The 23,319-nt window shown below is 38.1% G+C and overlaps 2 protein-coding genes across 4 annotated transcripts; both read right to left on the bottom strand.

Moving 5' to 3' along the window:
- Window positions 1–1,171: 1,171 nt before the first annotated feature.
- Window positions 1,172–12,569, bottom strand: LOC103426979 (uncharacterized). 2 transcript variants are annotated; one of them, XM_070819160.1, is made up of 11 exons: window positions 9,976–12,569; window positions 9,597–9,836; window positions 8,891–9,017; window positions 6,593–6,748; window positions 6,254–6,501; window positions 6,097–6,166; window positions 5,151–5,357; window positions 3,342–3,577; window positions 2,580–2,658; window positions 2,376–2,513; window positions 1,172–2,037 (listed from the first exon to the last, which is right to left on the bottom strand). In XM_070819160.1, exons 1-11 carry the CDS (start codon window positions 12,138–12,140, stop codon window positions 1,834–1,836), a joined length of 3,870 nt encoding a protein of 1,289 aa, XP_070675261.1. In that variant the 5' UTR covers window positions 12,141–12,569; the 3' UTR covers window positions 1,172–1,833. The 2 variants fall into 2 exon arrangements, with proteins under 2 accessions (XP_070675261.1, XP_070675262.1); XM_070819161.1 differs by having other exon boundaries at window positions 6,254–6,498.
- Window positions 12,570–19,197: 6,628 nt separating this feature from the next.
- On the bottom strand, window positions 19,198–22,817 carry LOC103426964 (uncharacterized). 2 transcript variants are annotated; one of them, XM_008365045.4, is made up of 13 exons: window positions 22,343–22,817; window positions 22,126–22,164; window positions 21,851–22,041; window positions 21,584–21,664; window positions 21,253–21,297; window positions 21,082–21,120; window positions 20,771–20,969; window positions 20,465–20,541; window positions 20,224–20,337; window positions 20,046–20,138; window positions 19,864–19,908; window positions 19,695–19,733; window positions 19,198–19,573 (listed from the first exon to the last, which is right to left on the bottom strand). In XM_008365045.4, exons 1-13 carry the CDS (start codon window positions 22,584–22,586, stop codon window positions 19,301–19,303), a joined length of 1,479 nt encoding a protein of 492 aa, XP_008363267.3. In that variant the 5' UTR covers window positions 22,587–22,817; the 3' UTR covers window positions 19,198–19,300. The 2 variants fall into 2 exon arrangements, with proteins under 2 accessions (XP_008363267.3, XP_008363274.3); XM_008365052.4 differs by lacking the exon at window positions 21,584–21,664.
- Window positions 22,818–23,319: the final 502 nt, after the last annotated feature.

The raw sequence follows: 23,319 nt of genomic DNA, 5'->3' as shown, positions 1-23,319 counted from the left end.
AGAAGCAAACTTCGAACAACTTTTCGTAGCTCACTAGGGTAGGGCTATCCTCATCATGGTTCACTATCAAAACTCTCTTTAAAAGGGAACCTAAGGTCCACTTCCAATAGCATCTTCGCAAACAAGCCATTAAGCCCCAGAGTAACCTCATCAACCCTAATCACACAACCAATTGGTTGCCTGATATCCTTAATGATATTATCCTCCTTGTATTGAATCGGCACTCTAGGAAATCTAGCCCACAACCAATTTGGTTATCACATTAGTGTCCTTGAAGTTGTTGGCCAACACCGACCCTCTAGTAGCCCAAGAGTTGCCCAACACTCTTATTTCATCACCCATTTCCCAATTCCCTATTGCTTATCCACAAGTGGTTGGTGATTGGAGAGATATAGAGAGAGAACATGGTGAGTGGATGGGTTAATTTTTGCCGAGACACTGCGGTGGTTGGTAGCCAGCATAGGCGGGTGGATGGGTTTATTTTGGACTTCTAAACTTAATTCAAATACAGGTAAAATGAAAGTTTAAGTGAAAAGAATAAAAATATGGGGTGTCTTCATAAGATTGTACGGTGTTAATAGAACTATCCTATTGAATTAAAGTTTTTGTTAAAAATAAATATACATGCAATAATTAAATTGTAAATTCTAATACATATTGTGTTTACTATTGGTGAGAAAAGGAATTTGATTCTTTTTTTCTATCAGGTTGCATATACAACAATTAGTTTAGAATAAGAAATTTTAACATAACATTGATTCCTACTCCGATTCAGATGAATTGATGAATAGCTTATATGGAATTAGTATTCCTACACGTAAATACAAACTTTTGATAAACAACTTTACTCCGATTCAAATGAATTGATGAATAGCTTATATGGAATTAGTATTCCTACACGTAAATACAAACTTTTGATAAACAACTTTACTCCGATTCAAATGAATTGATGAATAGCTTATATGGAATTAGTATTCCTACACTTAAATGTACAAACTTTTATAAACAACTTCACTAGAAATCCAATTCTCACTTTATCCCATTCCAATTCCTCAATGCACATCAATTCATTTCCTCTTATTTTAATTACGGATTATTAAACGAGCCATAAAAGAAAAATTCCGCAAAAGGGCAGCCGGCTAGCAAAAGGAAAACGGTAGTGCACAAGATCTGGGCTCAGTAATGTAAATATATTGAATTTGAAAAAAATATATATAAAATCATTTCAACTTCCTCACCCAGAAATAGTGACTGTACACAAAACTAAAGAACCCCTCACCCGGTGTGTGTATCTGTGGCGTGTCGACAATATATTTTGTGGTAATAGTTTTCTCAGGCTCAATTATTCTTCAAACAATCTCTGAAGCAAAAGCATCAAACACACAAAAATTCCAGCACTTCAAACAATCTCTGGCGTGTCGATAAAATGACTAGCAAACTGGAACAAGCACTTTCTGGTTTGCGTCTTCACATACCGTCAGCTGTACGCATTATCGGTCCTCTTTTTCTACACACAAACACACATTGATGTAGGAGGTATCGCCTCGTTTGGTATTTTCAGACTACAGTATCTCCACCAAAGCTTATGTAAGCCTGCAAACTTTCCAAGGAAACTAGAGCTTTTTCCCCCCTACTGCCAGTAAACAATCACAATCCACGCAAGCTGTTGACTGTCGGGAGTTCACTACCATTGAGATGCAAGCTGAATCAACTGCACATGTCGGTTGATCCTTGAAGTGAAGCTACACATGTAGCAACGGAATAAATCCATCTTCTAACCTCATTCCATTCAAAACCTCTTCTGAAGAATCAAGGTTCCAATCAGGCATGTCTTCAAGAATATCTACTTGACCATGTTGCTTCTGACCCTCTAGAAGATGAGTTGCCATATGATCTCGGAACCTCTCTCCATTGTCGCCTACTACTGCTACTTTCAAATGGGTAATTTTGAACATCTGCTGGCATTCTAGATGTGCTGCTTCCACTGCGTTTCTTTTGTGCATTCCTCATCTCCTCTTCGGTGTCATACCTTGCACGCTGCAACATGAGTAAAATAAACACCACAATTTCTTAGAAAGTTGGGATTTTAACATTTCTTCATCAATTTTGTGAAACACAATACCCAAACAATAATCATTAGATTATAATTGACCAGAATATGAAACATCTCACTGGTCTCTACCAATAAAAGTTTAAAACCCATAGCATATCAACGTCTAAGAGGAAAAGATCTCTGATAACTCAAATAAGGATGAAGGCAGTATGAACAAAAAGTACAAACTTTTTTCAACAAAAAGGTGCTGCACAAAGACTTGTTTATTGAAACATAACCGGAAAAAAATAAAATAAAGCATTATTGCAAAGTGTTTAGAGACCTTGGTTGGGTCTGAAAGTACTGCATATGCCTCCCCAATCATTTTAAAAAGCCTGTCAGCATCCTTGTGCACTTCTTCCGCTATCTCCTTCCAACGCCCATCGTCACCATTATCGCTCCTTGAAAAGAATTGACCAGCCTATAAAAGAACATGTTAGACGGTGAATAGCAGTAAGCAAGCAACAAATCATAAAATATTACATACCTTGTCAGGATGATGTCGAAGTGCAGCTTTCCGATAGGCCTTCTTGATTTCTGATGCCGAAACAGAGGGTTCAACTCCCCTACCATTATAACCAAATTAACTTAATGATAATTTCAATCAATTATACTCGGAATTAAACTGTCTTAAAAAGCTACACCTTTTCTAGGAGAATCATAAACGGCATGTGTAAGTATTTCTTAGATTCCATGGATTATTCTTATCCGCCTACAATCCAGAGCATGGAGCATTACCAAAGAGCTTGTTGTAAATAATTACTTATATTATACCAAGGAATTATCAGCAAACAGCTTCAGTGTTAAGCTGACGATCTCGGTCTAAATTTTCATGATAGTCACAAATTCGAGATCAAGTCTCTGATAGTGTTCTCCCTGCTTCTAGCATAGGCTTTCCCATACACTTCACTGTAAAGCCAGCTTTTATTGTTCGTTTTTTCAATTGCTTAAATTACCATCTGGAGAAGTTTTTTATGCTTGGCAATTAAACCAACAGAAGGATACTTCAACTATTGTGAACAAGATGGAAGTCAATGAACCACCCATAATTTAAAAAATTGGTTTCCTCAGCCTCAGCCTCAGCCTCAACAGCTACAGTTAATTACTCAGTACACCCACATGAATGTATAACAACTCAGCCTCAACAATTATTTAACCGTATAGTCTAGAAGCATTCATGTAAACGTCCTAAAGAGGGGCCAGTTTGCAACCATATGCTAGAAACAAATATAGGTGCAGATAAACTTACAGAATAAGGTACATATCCAAGGGGATGTCCTTTCTGTCTTCTTCTTCTATTTCAGAAAGACGAAGACGAGCTTGTCTCAAGTCATTTGTGCTGCTAATGGATCTGTCAGATGTTCCACACAGATTAGTTTTTTCCTCTACCTGCTTAGTGAGAATAGATACCAGTCTCTGAAGATCTTTAGCAGCTTCTCCATAATCTCTGATCATTTCGTATAATGTGGCTCGTCTAGAAATAGCCTGTAAAAGTATAAAAGAAAACAGGAACTGACATAACATATAGGAGGACCCAACAAAGAAAATAATTGTTCTGAAATGCAATATGCCACAGGAAATGCAACTTTGTAAGGATTGTGAAAGCGGCAAAGCGCCACCTACTAGAGGAATGACAGCTTCATTGTAATAGTGTAGTCTTCTTCCATCCCCAACATAATCGACCCATAGACTTCAAATTTTAAATGTTCGTAGACAAGCAACCACTTATAACTCAAGAGGTTTAACTACAAAGGTTCACAAGGACCAATAAACCATACAGTATTTCACAACTCTGCCAACATCTTGTACAACATTCTGAAAGTTCAGGTCACTCTTTTCCAGTCTAGCCCGTTGGCATCCCAAATGTGGGAGACAAACAATTCTAATCCATATGCCTATGTCAATGTTATATGATTACTTTATCCCACGTAAACAGTTCATAAGAATTCCATATCCTTATGAAAAATTAATCACCAAAGAGCATTTCCGTGGTCACATCCATTCTAAATGTGATAAATATATTGCCTGTGAAGCACGTGTAAGGTTATGTTCTACACATCTATCTGTTGTTCATTGGAGATTAGAAACTGATATTCACACTACAGTATAACATAACACAATACATGAGGAAACCCGAGCAAAGCACACCAGATTTTTAAAGTCTAAATAAAATCTAACCCTGGAGAAGCTGCACTTTGAGATTGGTACAAACCACAAACCAAAAGATATGGGAGAAATTCTTAGTTAGAAATTAAAAATTATAATGGATGTCAAAAATGGTGTCAAGACTGAACTGACTGAAAATTCCTTCATTTTAATCTTTTATCCAGGGAAGACCTACTAAGTGGAGCCAACTACTCATATCTAATATATCTTAAATTCTCAAGGGTTAACCCAAAAGTAAAATTCTTGAATATCTTAATCAAAATCTGACCACAAATTTGAGAAGTTCAGTAGACTGCAATTGGAGACTTAGATGTTCATTGCAATTGAAATAGAAGGGAATTAAATGTGACATTCTTGGAAACTTGGATGTTCATTGCAATTGAAATAGAAGGGAATTAAATGTTTTAAGATTTCCTTGAAAATTAATGTGTTAGACATAAGATCCATTTATTGCATTTCCACAGGAAGTAACCGCACAAACACACAAATAAGTATCACAACACACATTCCCAATGCTCCCCAAAAACAGGTGGAAAGCTGTGTCACTAAGAAAATACAAATCAATTAGAGGTACTAATACACTTGGGGCACATTTGATGGCTTGTCCTAGATTAATTGCAGGGATTGGCTTGCATTGGTTCTATTTAGGCCCCACATTTTAAATAGCCTAAAATAAGCCCACAAAGAGAAGTCGTAATCCAGTCCTGGTCCGGTCAATCAAATGCCCTCTTAATGACCTAACCAGACTACTAGTTTGTATATCTCTGATATCAATCAAACAGAGATATAAAACCAGCCCCTCCTTTTACCAAAGAAAAAAGTAATGAATAAGTAAAATCATGAGCAATGCCATATCAAAGAATCATTAAGAAAACTTCAGCTTTGAACAAACCTTTAGATAATTTCCATCAAGAGCTATAGCTAGACTGCAATCAGCAATAGCATCAGTAATCTGGCCCAATGCTTTGTATGCAGCAGCACGATTGCAAAAACAAACAGCTGTAAATGGACGTGATTCAACATTGCAGGACAAAGCAGTAGTATAATGCTCAACAGCTTCAGTATGTCTTCCAGCCTGAAATGCTTCATTCCCTGCAACCTACGATGTACAATAACAAAGAAGAAAGTCACTACATAAGCAGCATGTATATGCAGTAGAGCATTTCATATTTTTCAATTAAACAGTTAATGATGAATAAATTAAGGGAGCTGTTATTGACACTCCAAATAAGTCAAAAGTGCAATTTTTCCCTTTTTATAAGGGAGGAGTAAAGGATGACCCTTGTGGAGTGCCATTAACACTTCCTCAAATTAAACGCATCAAATATTGGAAAAACAAACTAGCAGACACTGAAGAATGCCAAGCATAAACTAAGGTACAACCTTCTTTTACCCTGACACCACTTGAAAAAGGAAATATTGTTCGAGAAAGTGATTGGTTTGAAAATATATCTGCAATCGAATGACTAGAAACTACTATATATCTCAAAAACAAAAAATTAAAAAACCTGTAGCCAGACATCATAGCAAGTGCTAACATAGGAGAAAGTTCCACCAGGATAACCAATGAGGTTTGATAATAGGCCCTTTAAGTAACAAATGCACTCTTTGTCTATAGGAGGAAAATGACACGGTTAAGAAAGTCCTATCTAGTTTTGAAAATACGTCATGTCTTTATTTGTAATTACATGTCGGCAAGACAGCTGAAGAGGATCCTGCCCAACCTTCTTTAATATGGGATGAGGTATGAGTTCAAATATTTCTATTCAATTGTGATATTACGTGTGCACCCAGAGAGGATTGTACAAGTCAAGAAACACAGCATAGACTGAGCATACCTTATGAGACAGAAGTTCACGTACAACGAGAACAAGGGGTTCTGATGATTGCAGAGTTTTTCTCCAATTCCTGGACATTCGCATAGTGTTAGGAACTTCAAGCAACAAAAGCAAACCTTTAACACAATTTAACATCAAAATCGTGTCTAAAAGTTACCTATATGAGGTAGACATCTTTTCCTCATATTTATCTAGTGTAGCAAGACCCTCCTCGAGTTTTCCAAGATAAAAATAGGATTTAAAAATCATACGGCACCGCCAGAGTCTGAAGTAAAAGTACTTTGAGAGTTCAGAACTATCTACAGAAACGACCTGGTCATTGATATCTGCTGGAAGGTTGTTTTTTTCCGCAGAACTAAGAGTCTGCTCACACAGCTCAATCGCCTCTTCGTACCTCCGCACCTGCTAGGGAATACAGAATTCAACCCACAACTGACTGAAAATCAGAGTAGCAAAAACCAATAAAAGAAAAAACATAATTAAATAAATCACTAACCGCAAAAAGAGCCTCTGCTTTCATTTCAAATAATTTTTCTGAGCTAGGACTTATTACCAAACCTTCATCAATAAGTTGTAAAGCACGCTCGGCATTAGTAGATGTTTTCCATAGCAAAAGTTCAGCAGAAAGATTCAGGCATTCAGACACTTTCTGCCATCAATTAAAACCCCAAATCAGTTTGTATACAAACACTTCACTGTAAAAATCCAATGGTTAGAACAATGGCTTAAGATTTGATTGATATTTTGCAGGGATGATCCAATTGAGACATAATATAGATATTTCAGATCATTAAATACAATGCGGATAGGGATCCACAAGCGATCCCCATTATATACAAAAACTTTGTACGTGTGTACATGTAAGCAATATAAAACTGTTATTGGCCAAAAAATAATAAAAGAAAAATGTATATCTTAACCTGAAGTATAAAAAACGACCTCTCAAAAAGAGCTAAGTTATAATGTTACATAAACCAAGACTTCAAATATAAATTCATTTTCCCTGCTGCTAACACATCCATTATTATAAAAGAGTGAAAATAATCCCTACACATTTGAAGCTAACGTCCAAAGAGCTGCCCATTATCTAACTTGGTCCCACATTTCATCTACACATGTTCCCACAGTAACATGGGATAGGGTACACTTGCTAGAATGTGAAATAATCTTTAAAATCGGACTTTGAAATATAAAATGATATGTGAGCAAAAAGTTAAAGGTTGAAATTATTATAAATTTGATTTTACATCGTGGTACTCGCTTGCCATTCTTCTTTTTTTTTTTTCTTTTTTTTTTCCTTTTGAGGAAGACTAACTTTGATTAAAAACAGAAACAGTTCCAAAAATTAGATAAGCTACCCATAATCCAAAATCAAACTTTTAGTACAGAACCAGACCTCTCAAATTAAGATACAAAAACCTGAAGACTTGAAACCTAAATTCATTTCACAGCGGCAAATGCATCCATCCTTATTCGAAACTGATGTGCAAATAGCAGAGCTGCCCAGTATCTAACTATGTCATAATTCGTCTAGTCCCACACCCTTGTATTCTTTAAAATTCTTCTATTACGCTCCACCCAAATATTCCAAAAAACTGCCAGCACAAAAGCAACCCCACAAAAATTTAGCTTTCCTCCACCTTCCTAAAGCCTCAAACTTGGTACTTAGAAGCTCAAAACAACAATTTGGAATAACGCAACTAGCTCTAACTCCCCTACACAATTTCCATCACAACTGTGCAGAACAAGAGCAATGGAGAAAACATGATCCACAATCTCCTCCTCAGATAAACACAAAATGCACCAAGTGAGAAGATATACAAATAAAAGACCTTTGCTTTTGAATTTGAGGTTTAGGAGAGTACACGTAATACTATAGTTCAACCTTCAAGCTCACACTGCTTTTGATCCTATATCTCTCAAACTTATTATAGATATATTCTTTATAAAAAAAAAAATTAAAAAAAAATTTACTGGCCTGGAGGATGCAGAATGGTTATTTAAAATTCCCAAAATTTCATTACGATATCTTGTTTATAACACACTTAAATCCACTAAAATACTAACTTTTGCCTTCTCGTCACTGTTCAAAACAGCCCCACAATAACTCATTCTAATCCAAAAGAAACTCAAACCAAATTTTAAATTCACTGTCGACCAACAATACCAAGTCCTTGCTCAACAATAGCCTTTGCAAATACATTTGTCAGACCTCCCTGGCCATCCTCAATTGATACCAACTTGAAAGTATAGTTCCTCTGACCTATCCAACAGGGTTTTACTTCTACAACCAAGTTATAAGCATTCCTGACTACAATTTCACAACCAACCATATCATCAAGTATCAAACATGAGCAACAATAATTATGAGCACATTTGAAATCTGCAATGCCTTCAGACGAAATAATATATTGAAGATGAAAAGAAAGAAATTAAATATAAGTTAAAACCCCAAACAGATCAACACTCCAACTTTGATCCTTTTTTTACTCCAGTCTTTTCCCTTTACAAGCCAGAATAGGGGTTTTACAATCAGAAAATTCCTTAGTTCTTCTTGGCTCAATCACCCTACAAACTATGTGGTTTGCAACTTAAACTGTTTTTACGAAAATGAGAAAAAGTTTCAGCATTATCAGGGTTCAGATGAGTACTGTATTAACCAATTTCATGTACACAACATACGACTTAGAATTTATAATGTACACAACGTAATTTATAAGTGATGTTAACTGTAGACAATGGTGAATCCCATGGAAAGCAGTAAGATCGGGTTTTTAATTAATTACACTCCCTGTGCTTTTTGTAAGCCATCAGAAGCTTCTACTGCAATCTTTCGGTCCACACAGACATCATTTGCTAATTGCAGGCACCTCCTAAAATGTTGTGAAGCATCTTCAACTTCCCCAAGAGCAAGATAACAGCTTTAAGAATTTTAAAAAGAAATACAATTATGGAAGGTTATGTTATGTGAAAAGAAAAGCAATTATGAATTTATGACTGAAAAATTCTATGCCGGAACTCAAAAATCAAAGCGACAAAGCACATTCAATTGGAAATACCCAATGAAAGACCAGCAGAACAACATATGAAAATTATGAGAAGTAGAAATTTGAGTGCCAGTAAAATGTCTTACTTAGAACCAGACAATCCAAGAACAACCGCACAATATTGTATAAGTAATGGTAAGTAGCAAAAGTCTAACAATCAATTGTATTAAAATTCAACAAGAATTATAGCGAAATTTTAAAATGTTAAAGTCCATCATTTGACTTTTGTTATAAATTTATACCCAACCATATATAAATTTCAGGTGGTTGGCTTGTAAATTCCAAAACTTCATGGTCTAAAGTAAAAACGCACTAGATATCATGAAATGTTTGCATAACTCATCCTATTTTATGTCGGAAAGTGCGATCAACAAAAAAAGAAGCTGCATTAGCGCAGAGGTTCATACTGGAAAGTCAAAAGAAAATATCAAATAGTAAAGAGAAAATACTTACTTGGAAGCTCTAACCTGTACTTTCAGGAAGTTGGGATCAATTGCAGCAGCCATCATACAGTCCCCAAGTGCATCTCTTATTCTTCCAAGAGTCATACGTGTTGCTGCACGGTTGCTATAGCACAGCATCAATGCCCTAAGACAGCTTCTAGATGTCTCATTTCTAGAAACGCAATTCACTCCTTGTGTGTAGCAGTCCTCAGCTTTAAACAGATCCCCATTAGAGTATGCTTGGTTTCCCCTGGAGATGTATCAAATTCAACAAAAAGAAGCTCATCTTTAGCACAGGGCTATATTACTCCACTCAGAGGTCTAAAAGGGACATCAAACAATGAGTTTTAAGCATAGACAAAGATGATTAAATGAATATAAGTCCTGACCTTAGTCGCCACTTTTCACATGCTTCCTGAGCTGCAGCTGCTTCAGCAGACAAAGAAATAGATTCTTGCTTTATCTCCTGTTCCTTACGCACTCCAGTATTATCTCCACGTCTGGGTTGTGGGATAGATGACTCTATTTTCTGATAATGTCCAGGTGACATAAGTGCTGAAGCACCAGAATAGGGCAAAAACTGTGAAGAGGATGATGCATATGGAATCTTAACATTTGGAACTATAGTATTGGTATCTTGACCAGCCTTTACCAGACTTTTCTTTTTCTGGAGGCGTTTTGATGCAGATACTTGACTTTGTGCAGCGGAAGAGGCAGCAAAGGTGAAGTTAGACCCACTTCTATTTTCCAAACTTGAAGGGAAACCAAAGTGTAGCCTTCCATCAGTATCATGGCTCTCCATGTTTGAGCTCGAACTGGCTTCAGTTTCTGCCGAAGTATGAGAGTTATCGCTATTAAAGTCTACCTCCTCAGCTGCAGACTTAAAGCTTTCAGTTTCAACCTCGGACATAGATCCTTCAAGAGTTCCTTCAGTACCAACACTACCATCGTGACGGTACTCATAAGTGTCCTCTTTTGCTTCTCTGGTTGTTGCATCAGCTTCATTTATATCCAAATGTTCTGTAGCCATAGCCAGATCTTCATCAATAAGAATATTTGAAACAGTAGGTACTGAACAAGGGGCCGAATTGTTGTTATGTAGATTAAATGATTCACCAGATGCAGCAGAATTCTCTTTTGAACACTGGTTATCAGCCAATGTTTCTTGATATGGAGAAACCTCCATTGGCGAATAGGATTCAGAGGCCTCAATGTTTTCTTCGGAACTGCCTTCTCTAGAAACAAAATCATGCCCAGGTCCCAGAGGGGCTGAGGTAGAACGCCTTAATTTTGCGGATGTTTTTTTCATTTTTGTTTCCTTGAATGACTGCCTCTTCGCATTGAATTCCACTTTCTTGTTTACGCCAGAAAACACGTTTGCTTTAGGGTTTGGTGATTTAAATTCTAAAGAGTGTGTGCCTATACCATCGTGCTTGCTTGTAAAGTAAAACTCATCCCTCTTTTCATTCATGTGAAATAACTTGTCGCTACAATTTCCAGTTTCCATGGTTTTTATAAATGATTCATGTGAAGATCTCCCTGGATCTGGTTGCATAGAGCCTCCAGCCCTACTGCCTATATTCAACTTCTCCATCTTTCTCAATAGAAGATTACCTTTTCTTCCATCAAAAGTATCCTTTATGTTCAGAGTCTTCATCTTATCTGGAAGTACATTTTCCGGGGTTCCGGCTGATAAATAACTATCCTTTTTACTATTTCCAAAGACAAACTTATTCAAATCATCGGCATTATGCCTGTCAGTACTTTGATCCAGCTGCACAGTCTCTTGAATGTTCAATTTCTTCTTCAACTCATTTGGTAGTTCTGATTCGTTATTTTGGCCCAGAGAACCACCCACATTGTCATTAATACCCGACCCAAACTTGGTCTTATCACTTGCACTGCAATTAAACTTTTGATCTTTACCTATCTCAACAGATTCACGCTTCTCGGGACCTTCAATGTTCAACTTCCTCATATCCTCAGGAAGCTTTGACACAATGCTTTCATCAATACTAGAATTCTGCTTATTGCCATTTCCAAAAACAAAACCACCTTTATCCAACCCCGCAGGTGAACTCGAACTTCTTGCATTAAAACTAAAAGCACCCACTTTTGTATTGAAAAACTCATTGCCGCTCCCAATTTTCAAATTCCTCATATCATCAATCACAACTCTCCCCAAACCTCCACTAGAATCCCATTTCCCCGAATTCGCAGTCGGATCAATCTTATTGGCCCCAAACAACTTTTCCTCATTCCCACTCTTAGGGGTCCCAAATGCCCCAGAAACTGAAGTCCCAGCTTCTGGCCCGGATGAGACTGGATTCGAACTCTCGAAACCCGTTCGAAACGGATTAAATCCGGGATGAAACCCAGTTTCCAGGGAGCCAGCCGGCTTCAGAACCTGGGAGGCCGTGCCCCTCCTCACCTTCACAAGCCTCGGCCTGGAAAGACCCGACCCCTGCCGAGAACCGGGCGGCGTATTGAAGCTAAAATTGGAGTTTAACTCCATCGAATTCGACGATGTATCGCCTAAATTTGATGGGTCCATCGTGTGTGACGAACTTTGATATTGCTCGGATTGGTATGGCAACGAAAACCCAGGAAAAATCAAACGACAAAGGGCGAGAAATCTGACCGTTATTGAGGTTCGCTTGTTGCTGTTGATGGGGGTGCGCCGGAGCTCTAGGTCTCTAGCAACGCCGGCGACATGTCAACGCCGGAGTCATCAATCAGACGGTTGAGAATTGATTGAAGATCGTGATGCTTGATCAAACCCTGGTTTGTTCGTGATCGATATAAATGATTGAATGCAAAATATATTCATATACAAAATTACAAAAATGGAGATATTTATGAATAAAAGGTAAAGCCTTTCGGCGGTTGGGTGATAAGAAGGAAGGGGAAAGCAAGGGGGTTCTCTTCTTCTTGTATTAATGATCCTCTCATGCCATTTTCGTGAAACTTTTGTTTTCATTTTTCTCTTTAGTTACTTTATTTCCCTTTCATTTCTATTTTAACAAATCCTTTTTTTTTTCTTTTTTTCACAAATATCTAATTTTTTTGGGTTAACGTTGGTCGAGTTTGTCTTTCATATGAATGAACGGAATTGAGGTTTCACATAAAATTAAGAGCCGTGTCATTTACATACTATTTTTAGCTTTTACACATGTTTTATTAATTTTTGTTTTGATTCCCTTCAATTCATCTGCTAGTGTGTTTGTTGCATTGAACTGTCTCGGACTAAGCTTGACTCATTTATATTAGAATAAGTTAGGCTGGCTTAGTGAAGCATTTGGTGTAGCTTAGGAAATGTTGGTGCAGCGGTTCCTTTGGTTGCTACCACTTGTTTACTGCTGAGTATTTCATTAGTCATGCGTAGGAGGATGAGCGGGAAGGAAGTCGTGGGATTGTCGAAACTGCCCACAATTGTTTCAGAAGTTAATCTCAAGCATGGAAACGCACAGTTTTTGGTTAAATAGAACATCAATATAGGATCAATAAATACCAGCTAATAAGTTCGACGATGAGGGTTAGATGCCTCTGCTTCCAGCGACGACACTCTCAATCTCCTGATTCTGATTCTGCTAGAGATGATGGAGGTTATTGGCGTTGGGGTCGCCGGAGAAAGGTACTGGACTAATAATCCACTCATTTTGGAAAGGTTTATTAAGAAGGTGTATACCTGACTACCTTATCCGACTGGTTAAATTAATCCGGCGGCTATTCAATACGAGAAGACACCAAACAGTCGAGTTCGTAGTCCTATCTGATCGCTTATACGACATGCCAAACAAGGCCAAAGTGTTTAGAACACTCATCCTATCTCTAGACTCTCTCTAGAAAGTTCTTCAGTTCCGTCCCCCATTCACATTTGCTCCATTTTTTTCCTGCAAAACATCCTCCAAAACCATTTTTCTTGCAAACATCCCTAAAGATACTATTTCCTCCCTCTCCGTCTCTCCATTTCTTTTCGTCCTAAAACTACTATCTCCCCTTCTATGTCCATTTCTCTCCCCTTCCACAGAACAAACAACCTCGCAACGTTTATTCCACCCAACTCCATCCAAAGCTGGGAGGAATTAGTCAAGAAATTTCATGAGCAATTCTTTCGGTCAGGGATGGAAATGTCAGTTTCTTCTTTAGCCAAGATGGCTCAATCATCCGACAAGTCACCAATAGAATATCTTACGAGGTTTAAATCGGCCAGAAACTGGTGTCGAGTACCCCTCCCTGAAGTCGAGTTTGTTAGGCTTGCCCTGAATGGCCTGGATGTGGAGTACAAAAAGAAATTCTTGGGGGCAAACTTTCGAGATATGTATGAACAACATGTCGAGCAATTTGCTTTGAGAAGAGAAAATCTCGTAGTCCCCAACCCGAAGGCAAAGAGTCCCAATATGCCAGTATAGATGCGGCCGAGATAGTAATTGACAAACCATACATATGCAAAGCGTTGGTTCACGCTAATTCCAAAGATGTCAAAACCCGCTTGGCCTTTGTGGAAGCCGTCGTCAAAACATCAAAGGTTTACACTTTCGACATCACCAAGGCCGATGCCATCTTCGACCAATTGTTACTTGCAAAAATCGTCAAGCTTCGGCCATGGCATAATATTCCCAAGGCCGAAGATTTGAAAGGAAAGACGTATTGTAAAGACCACAATTCAAACAAGCATACGACAAATAATTGTGTCGTATTTTGTGACGCCATCCAAAGCTGGATCGACAATGGCAAACTTAAGTTTCCCAAGAAACCTCCAATGAGAGTTGACGCCGATCCTTTCCCATCGGCAACGGTAAGCATGGTAGATGCTCATCTACCCAAGGACAAGAGAAAAGAAAAAGCCGAGTTCATCCCGACGCAGTTTATTCCTAACCATAACTCTCAGCCACGATTGAAAATTGATCTATCTTCGAACGAGCCACCCAGATACTTTTCAAATCCAGATTAAGTCGAGTCAATATCGGACTCCAGCACAGAGGAAACTGACGAGCCGATGGTTTTATGTAGTCAGTGCTAATCAAACGTCATCATAATTGAGCCGAAGGAAAAGCCAATTTGGGCTGAAGAACCCAACTGGCGCCTGCAGTTGCGGCAATATCTCAAAAGTGCTCGACGTAGGCCAACGCCATAAATTTTTCGATAGGCTCGACCCTCAAACACAGAATAACAAGTCGTCTTCAGCTAGACGGCGACTTGATTTCGACGGGCCATTTTACAATGAAGATTATTATGTGCACAACTCTGGCAGCTTAAGTTCACTCGTGAACCAGCAAACCTTCAAGCCACTTGAGTTATGCGACCAGCGTTGGTATAGCTACAACTCCCTTACCGATGCATATACCGCGTTGTCCAAATCGCAAAAATGTCGCCGCCAAAGAATAGACTGTATGGTTCGCCGACGAGCAGCACAAGCTACCCCGGTTACCAAATGGCAGCCGAAAGAAACGGTGGGTAACAAAGACGACCGATAACCTCTGGCAATCATGAACGAGCTGCTTCAAGGAAAGAAGGTAATCGATTGTGTTTTTGAAACCATAATTGAAGAATTCGAGAAGCGAATCAAACTCCTAATTCGACCTGGGGAGATGAAAACTCCCTTCGAGCACTTCCGGAAAGAAGTCGAAAGCAAACTTCCTCCGCTACCCCTATAAAAGCCATTAATTAAAGTTAGACGGAATTATCACCTGCCATTTCTCGGTGAGGCTTTGGAATACGTGCGGGAGTTTCACAAGAAGTATTCAGTTAATGACTTGTACGACCTGCCAAAAGCATGCCAAGAACGATTCTCTCCAAACATTGGCAAATTGGCAATAAATTAAGAACACAGTTGCCGTTGCCACCACAATGGACATAACTGTCACAAGGGTCTCTCAAAAACACTGCGTGGAGTGTCCAATTATGGTCTGCCTGTGATTAAATCCACTCCTGGTGAAACGACATGGTATGGTTCATCATCATCATCCACCCAAGTAACGACGACAGGGCCTAGGCAGGAGCCTAGGATGTCTAGATGGATTTAAGTATATACATATTATATATAATATAAATAATTGCATATCTAAGAACTATACTTGTAAAATCAAACATACCATTCAAAATAAAACAATTTATGACACATAAGTGAGAGTTATTTCTCTCCGAAATGAGAGTGCTTTTGTGATTCCAACATCTCCGGTGGCACCGGCCCTAGCTTTGGTTGGGGTCGGTTGTTGTGTCATCTTCTCCCTTTTCTCCTTCTTCTCTCCTTGCATCTACTATTGGTTCTCCCCAATTTTCATTTCGGCTTATCCTATTTCTCCAACTCCGTGGGTATTCCTCTTCCTGGTTCTTCCTTGCTTTGATTTTCAGCCATGTCTTTTATGGAGTGTGTGTAGGGTTCCGATGCTTTCACCGGCTTGGGTGTTTTCAACACCACCACGTTCTCCTTTGTGTCCGCCGTTTCCGGCAGTGTTGCTCGGGAATTTTCCTGAGCTTCAATCTGGGGATTCACTTCTTTCGATTGGATGTCGATTACCTCTTGCTTATGGATGTGTGCAGGAGGCGTCAATGAAGGAGATGATCGACAGCGGTCAGAGAATCAGATGGCTAGAAGTTCCTTAAATCGACAGTGGAGAAGACAATGGGTGCTTCTCGGATGTTCTTTTGTTTTGGGCTTTTGGGCTCATTTTCTGTTTCTGTTGTTTTTTTCTTTCTGTTTAGGCCTTTTTGGTTGTGTATAGGTGTTGTTGGGCCTAGTTTGTATGTAAGTTTGTGTATTAGTGTGTTTGGTTGGAATAAAATCTTCCCTTTGACCAAAAAAAAAAAAAACCTCCTCTTTGCTCATTTTAGTACACATTCCTTTTCGCAATTTGAAGACCATTACATCAAAGTTTTTAACTTCTCACTAAAATAGTCGTTTTACATTGAGATTAACTGTACTTAAAATGCAATTTGGGGCAGTCAAGTTTATCGGCCAATTATTATTTATCACATGATTTGTATATATCTGTAACTGTATGATAAAAGTATCAATAGAATTAAGACATATCCACACTTAACAAAAAAAGGTGCAGTTAAACAAAATTTGTGCTCCTAATTCTTGATAGGCACCAAAAATGTCTGATCCAGACAACCAAGCCAACTGCCTTCTATTCAAACCAAATAGCATAACCGTTGCCTCCTCCTCTAACATCTATGTCTGTATAAGCAGAACATGAACAATTCGATAAGCATTTGGCCCTGCATTCAACGAAGTTCCTGCTTTTATTTATCCAATCGTGTGTAGTATCCAGCAATTTCAACCGCATATACTTAGCAAATCCATCATTCCTGCAACTCAACGACTTTCTCCTCACACAACCTTTTGAAAATCTTTCAAGTTCCAATCCTTCAGTGACCCAGGAAAGAACCTCTCCAAACATTGACAAATTGGCGATGAATTAAGAACACAGTTGCCACCGCACTGGACATAACCGTCACAAGGATCTCTTGGAAATGCTGCGTAGAGTGTCCAATTCTGATCTGCCTGTGATTAAATCCACTACTGATGAAACGCCGTGGTTTGGTTCATCATCATCATCTGCCCAAGTAACGACATGTTAATCATGTGAATTGTCATGTATCCTCTTCTCTATTGACAAAAGTGAGGTTCAAAGCCGGAAGTTCCTTGGTGGGTTTTCCACAGAACAAAAGGCCGTTCCATGGACTGCTTCTCAAGTACTCATTAGACCCTTTTCCACATGGCTCATAATGGTTTAGCAGTTTCGTCTCCCATATAAAGTCTCCCGGAGAAGGGTCGTCTGGACTCTTCCATGCTGTTACATGCCGCTTAAGTCTGGTCATCATGTCACACCCGAGATTCATTCCCGGAAGCAAGGTATCAAAAGGGTAGTCAAAGCTTTGTAACAAGTAGTTTTCTGAGTTGGTATCTTTCTCTCCCTTAGGACAAGGTTGCCAATGTTCAACAGATGCAGGTCATGGCTCTGGCTTTAGGTTTGTTTCGACGAATTTGCAGACCAAACAATTGTTTAGTTGTTTTCGAGAAGGACAAGGTGGCCTGTGTTGTTGACCATCCAACTGCCGGCAGTGTTTGAAATATCCGGACATGCTCAATATTTCCACGGAAATATCCAAAAATTTCAGGGAATAATATGAAAAGAGGGGTTAAGTCTAAACTTCTCCCCATATCCGCGATATTTCCTGAAATCAATCAATTTCCTCGATATTTTTGATATTTTAAGGAAATATCCAAGGTTTGCAGACAATTTGCAGGAAATATCCATGAGCATTCTTTATTTTTTCAATTTCTTTATTTATGGTATTAGTTTACTTCAATAAAACTTGTGTTACTTTCGTGACGAAAATTTCAATTAAGTTATGTATAATTTATTCTTTTTAGTAAAATGCTTTATTTTATTACTTGTCAGTAGAATGAAGTTTTACTTCTCACATATCACATATTTATTGTTTACACAACATCTAATCATTAATTCTTGATTCATATGTGTGTTATGACTTCGTATGACATTCCTTTAAAAAAAAAATTCAATTCCCATATTTTTGAACAAATTTCTATCATTTCCATCGATATCAATATTCGATACATCTATTGATATTTCCACAAATTTGCCTATCAATATTCCAGCGATACTGATATTTTAAACATTGACTGCCTGTGAAGCCATCGATTGGAGACTGCCTAAATAACCACGAGTCACAATTAATGACTTTCAAGATGCTGTCCTCATGGGAATGAACTTTAGGGGTGGGCACGATGCAATTCCACCCTCAAATAGAATCGGAATCGAAAAATATTTGCAGACCAAGGCTTTGTAACAAGTAGTTTTCTGAGTTGGTATCTTTCTCTCCCTCAGGACAAGGTTGCCATTGTCCAACAGCTGCAGGACAAGGCTCTGGCTTTAGGTTTGTTTCGACGAATTTGCAGACCAAACAACTATTTGGTTGTTTTCGAGAAGGACAAGATGGCCTGTGGTGTTGAACTTCACCCCATATCTGCGATATTTCTGAAAATCAATCAATTTTCTCAATATTTTTTATATTTTAAGGAAATATCCAGAGTTTGCAGACAATTTGCAGGAAATATCCATGAGTCTATGCATTCTTTATTTGTTCAATTTCTTTATTTATGGTATTAGTTTACTTCAATAAAACTTGTACTGCTTTCGTGACGAAAATATCAATTAAGTTATGTATAATTTATTCTTTCTAGTAAAATGATTTATTTTATTACTTGTCATTAGAATGAAGTTTTACTTCTCACACATCACATACTTATTATTTACACAGTATCTAATCATTAGTTCTTGATTCATACGTGTGTTGTGGCTTTGTATGACATTCCGTAAAAAATAATTTTAAATTCCCATGTTTTTAAGCAAATTTCCATCATTTCCATCCAAGACAATCGATATCGATATTCGATATATCTATTGATATTTCCACAAATTTACCTATCTATATTCCACCGATACCGATATTTTAAACATTGACTGCCGGTGGAGCCATCGATTGGAGACTGCCTAAACAACCACGAGTCACAATTAATGACTTTCAAGATGCCATCCTCGTGGGAATATTCTTCACAGAAATAAATCATAAAAAATCCATGAGATGAACTTTAGGGGTAGGCACGATACGATTCCACCCTCGAATAGAATCAGAATCGAAAAATATCAATGGTTCATGTCGGTGCAATTCTTCTTAAATTTATTACAAAAATATCAAGACGCTGCCCTCGTCGTGTGCATGTTCTTCACTCCATGAAGCACTCACATCTTCAGTTTTTGTTTTTTTCTTTCTTGGACAAGTTGCCAGAGCGTCTTCTCCTTCTCTATCTTTTCTTTTTTCAGACTTCATCAGCTTCAGCTTTGTGACGCAATCACTCTCAACATTATGAACTATATAGCCTTCCACCAAAATCCTCGCCATCTCCAAGTCTTCAGATTGACCGACAGCGCCCCCAACAAGAGTAACAGTGTCTTGCTATTATTCATTTAGGAAATTAAAATTCATTAATGAAACTCATAAATCACCAACGTGTACCACCCACCGGTGGGAATTAACACCAGATAAAGAAAACCCTAACCAAAATCACAACACTTACATAGTGATAAAGATTGGTGCCTGTCAAGCCAATGATCTCCTGCATCAAGAATATTGTCAAAAATTAGGCATACAACCAGAATAGAATTAAACCACCAATAATCATGTGTGTGTATATGAAGCCAAATCCAAAAGCAGTCGGCCATAATAATTTAGATCACTTTATTCACCTCTATAGAGGCACGAAATCTCCGGAGCCGATCTTCGTACTCCACCTGCAAACAACAGTAGAGATTAGAAAACAGTTACTGAGAGGTTTGGCTGAGTCTTCATTGAGCAGGTAGCACCAATCCCAAATTACCACATCTACAAAGATCAAGCCCAAATTAGGAAAACTGTATTCAATACCAACCTTCTCGATCCCAAACCTTGAGCATAGCCCACCTTCTTGCTGCCCAATCTTCATCAAGATATGCTGCTTACGACCGTTCATAATTTCTATCGCCTGAATCAAATGGTACAAGTCCAATATATATAGTGCAAACTTATAAGCAGTTTAAAAATTCTCACGAAATAGACAATAATCGTACAAGGGAAGGTGGAACGTTAGTTCTTCCTAGCAGTTCAAGAAGACGCCTGGCCCTGACAATACGATCTCGGTCCTTGATCTCTGTGGTTGTTGAGACTTTCATGGAACGGTTACACTAACCCACAATTGAAACACAAGAAGTGAACATGTGCATCAAACAACAGGCATAACTTCAAATAAACAACTGATCAATTAAGGGTAGGTTTCACAACCACGAGTTTATAGAATTAATCATGACATACCGCACTCAATTCGCATGAAATGCCGTTCTCCTGTAAAAACGATTTCACCATAGGCCAAGCATCTTGCACCATTTTTGCTGAACAAAAACAATTCAAAAGCTCATGAGTGAGAAAGCATTTGTTCTATTGAATAACTAAAACAAAATGAATTATTAGAAAGCATGAGAACAGGGAATTGTTCTCACAGAAAATTTAACAACAAAAGTAACTACGGGACATAAAAAATTTATTCAAAAAAAGGATTCTTCAATTTAATAAAAAAACAAAGAAAAAAGAAAAAGATGAATATGGATGAGATGAGCGCACCCCTGTCTTCACCATAGTATACAGTGAAAGAGGCCCACATGCTACTTTCTGCAAGACTCTTCTCGACAGTATCGTTTGATTCCTTACATTCAATCTTCACAGTCTGTGCAAGATCAACACCATGGAGAAAGATGCCTTCCACCATTGTCCTCAGCATCTCCAATCCATCAGATGTACCCACAGCAGTGAGCGTGCAATTCTATTCATTCATTAACAGGCAATTTATGTTCACCTCCACCAGAAGGTGGGAAGACCAAAGAGAGAAATGGAAAACATAAGCATTAAAATGATAAAGGGACAATAACACTTACGTAAAGGAAAAGTTTACACCGCGTCATCTTGCCCATTTTCTGCATCCAAATTATATTGCAGAATATTAGAGAAACAAGCAGCAAAATGGGACAGGTAACAGAATGTGAAGCCATAAATATTTTGCCAGTGGGAAGATCAACAAACATGATTAAATAGATTTATGCATGCACCTTGATGGAGCGCCTGGAAAGTTCGTCCCATTTCAATTTTACCTTCTGCACAAAATGTGTGAGATTAAATCCACCTAAAATAAGAACTTCAAATTCCATATCTCCACCATTATACATAAATTTGAGTCTGACTGAACATCAAGTAGCAAACATAAGACCCAAATAAAGGCTCATAGTCCTCTTACAAATTATCCTCAGATGTTGTTTTGCTAAAATTAAAAGGTCAGAATCACAGTGTCCAAAAATTAGATCATAGAAGTTTAATAACTTAGATTTGTTCAACACGTATTGATAGACAAAAAAAATGTTATGAAACTTATTCAATACCCACCTTCTCAATTTTAAATTTTTTGTTCAGATCAAGAAATCCAATGTTAACATGTTGCATGCTTCCATCAACTATCTCTAATATCTGAAATCAAATTGTCATGCACTAAAAAGAATCAGATAATTGTTACAAAATGGTTAAAAATAAAAAATCCAATCCAAATTCTCTTCTTTTTTTTTTATACATAAAAAGAAAATATTTGGAGATTTCAAGTACAAGGCGGCATACAAAACATTTCATAAAGCTTGCAAATACTTTGAAAATCTTTACCAGTGATGGGTCAACGGTAGTATATGCCAAGAGTTTAAGAATTTGACAAGCCTTGTTAGTAATATGTGGGTCCCCACTGGTGGTTGAAACTGTCATGGAACGAGGGACCTGACGATAATCTACTTTCCAGTTTATGCCTTGACCCTCCAAAGACGATTTCAATTGATTGTCATATCCGTCTAGCCTTTTTGCTGCATAAAACAAAGAAAGCTCATAGGTTGGGCAAGTGTTATTCTAAATTATAATAAAGAAAAAAGCACAAGAGAGGAAGGTACCAAACTTCGGAAGGATGGGCAAGGTCTTATACCATTCCACTGCGCACAAAACAAACAAAATACAATACAATGGAGATAAAGTGAGACAGTCAAAGCAAACAGAATACAACGTAGATGATTTGAGAAAATCGAAACATAAAGATGTGAATTTGTTGTTAGCCTAACCCCTAGGCTATCCAGAAAAAAAAATATGTACAAGGAGAAGAGATGATCATACAATTGGTTTCTTCCATGAATTCCTCCGTATACGTGGCCCGTTCGCTTGGAGGCTTACCGTATCCGCTCAAGCAATCTTCGATCCCGGTGAGTAGATTTGTGATGGTTTTTTTGAGAAATGTTTGATTTTCGGTGGCGGTGACGAGTAGATGATCTTTCAGGTTGCTTAAACTGGTTCTCAAACCAGCCACCCCATGGCTGAGGCCGTTGAGCTGGGTTTGGAGGCGCTCGCCGTGAGCATCCATGGATGAGCCTGTAACAGACGGGGAAGCTTTTCTGCTCCAACCCTAGACCGGTCGATCGTTTGGTCACAGAGAAATGTAAACACTTATCGGAAGAGGATTTTCTTTTCTTTCTCCTTTCTTGTTTGTTGGGAAGGGGGAATTTTATTACGGGCTTTGATGGTCTTGGTTGTTTGAGCTCTTGGATCACGGTGGCAGAACCTCAAATAGAAATACGATAATTATAGATAAATGTCCAAATGAGATAATTATAGATAATTATAATTATACATAAATGTCCAAATGAGATAATTATAGATAATTATAATTATACATAAATGTCCAAATGAGGCAGATTTGGGGATGAAAATTTGTGTAGTTTGAAGATATGAAGAAAAACCGTGAATATAATTTGGTTATGGTTTCGATATGGTTATAGGAATCCCCGATCTCTATTCATCTCTGAATCCACCCTGAATAATGTATACAACAACAACAACAAAGTTTTATCCTACTAAGTGGGGTTCTCGAGGAGTGGCAAACACCTACCAATGTGAGTGAGCAAAGATCTTTTTTAAGGCTCATGAACTATTACCAAAGATCTTTTTTAGGGCTCGTGAACTATTACCGAAGATTCATCGTAAATTAGGGTTGCTCAATCTCGGTTGGTGGTGCCCTCTCGATGATTGTTGAAAGACTGCACCACTACCAAAAACAGAACTACGAGCAATCAATCGGGAGCCAGAGTATCGACAAT

The sequence above is a fragment of the Malus domestica genome, chromosome 03 (genome assembly GCF_042453785.1).
Source record: "Malus domestica chromosome 03, GDT2T_hap1".
Lineage (NCBI taxonomy): Eukaryota > Viridiplantae > Streptophyta > Magnoliopsida > Rosales > Rosaceae > Malus > Malus domestica.
This window is presented reverse-complemented; position numbering and strand designations above follow the sequence as displayed.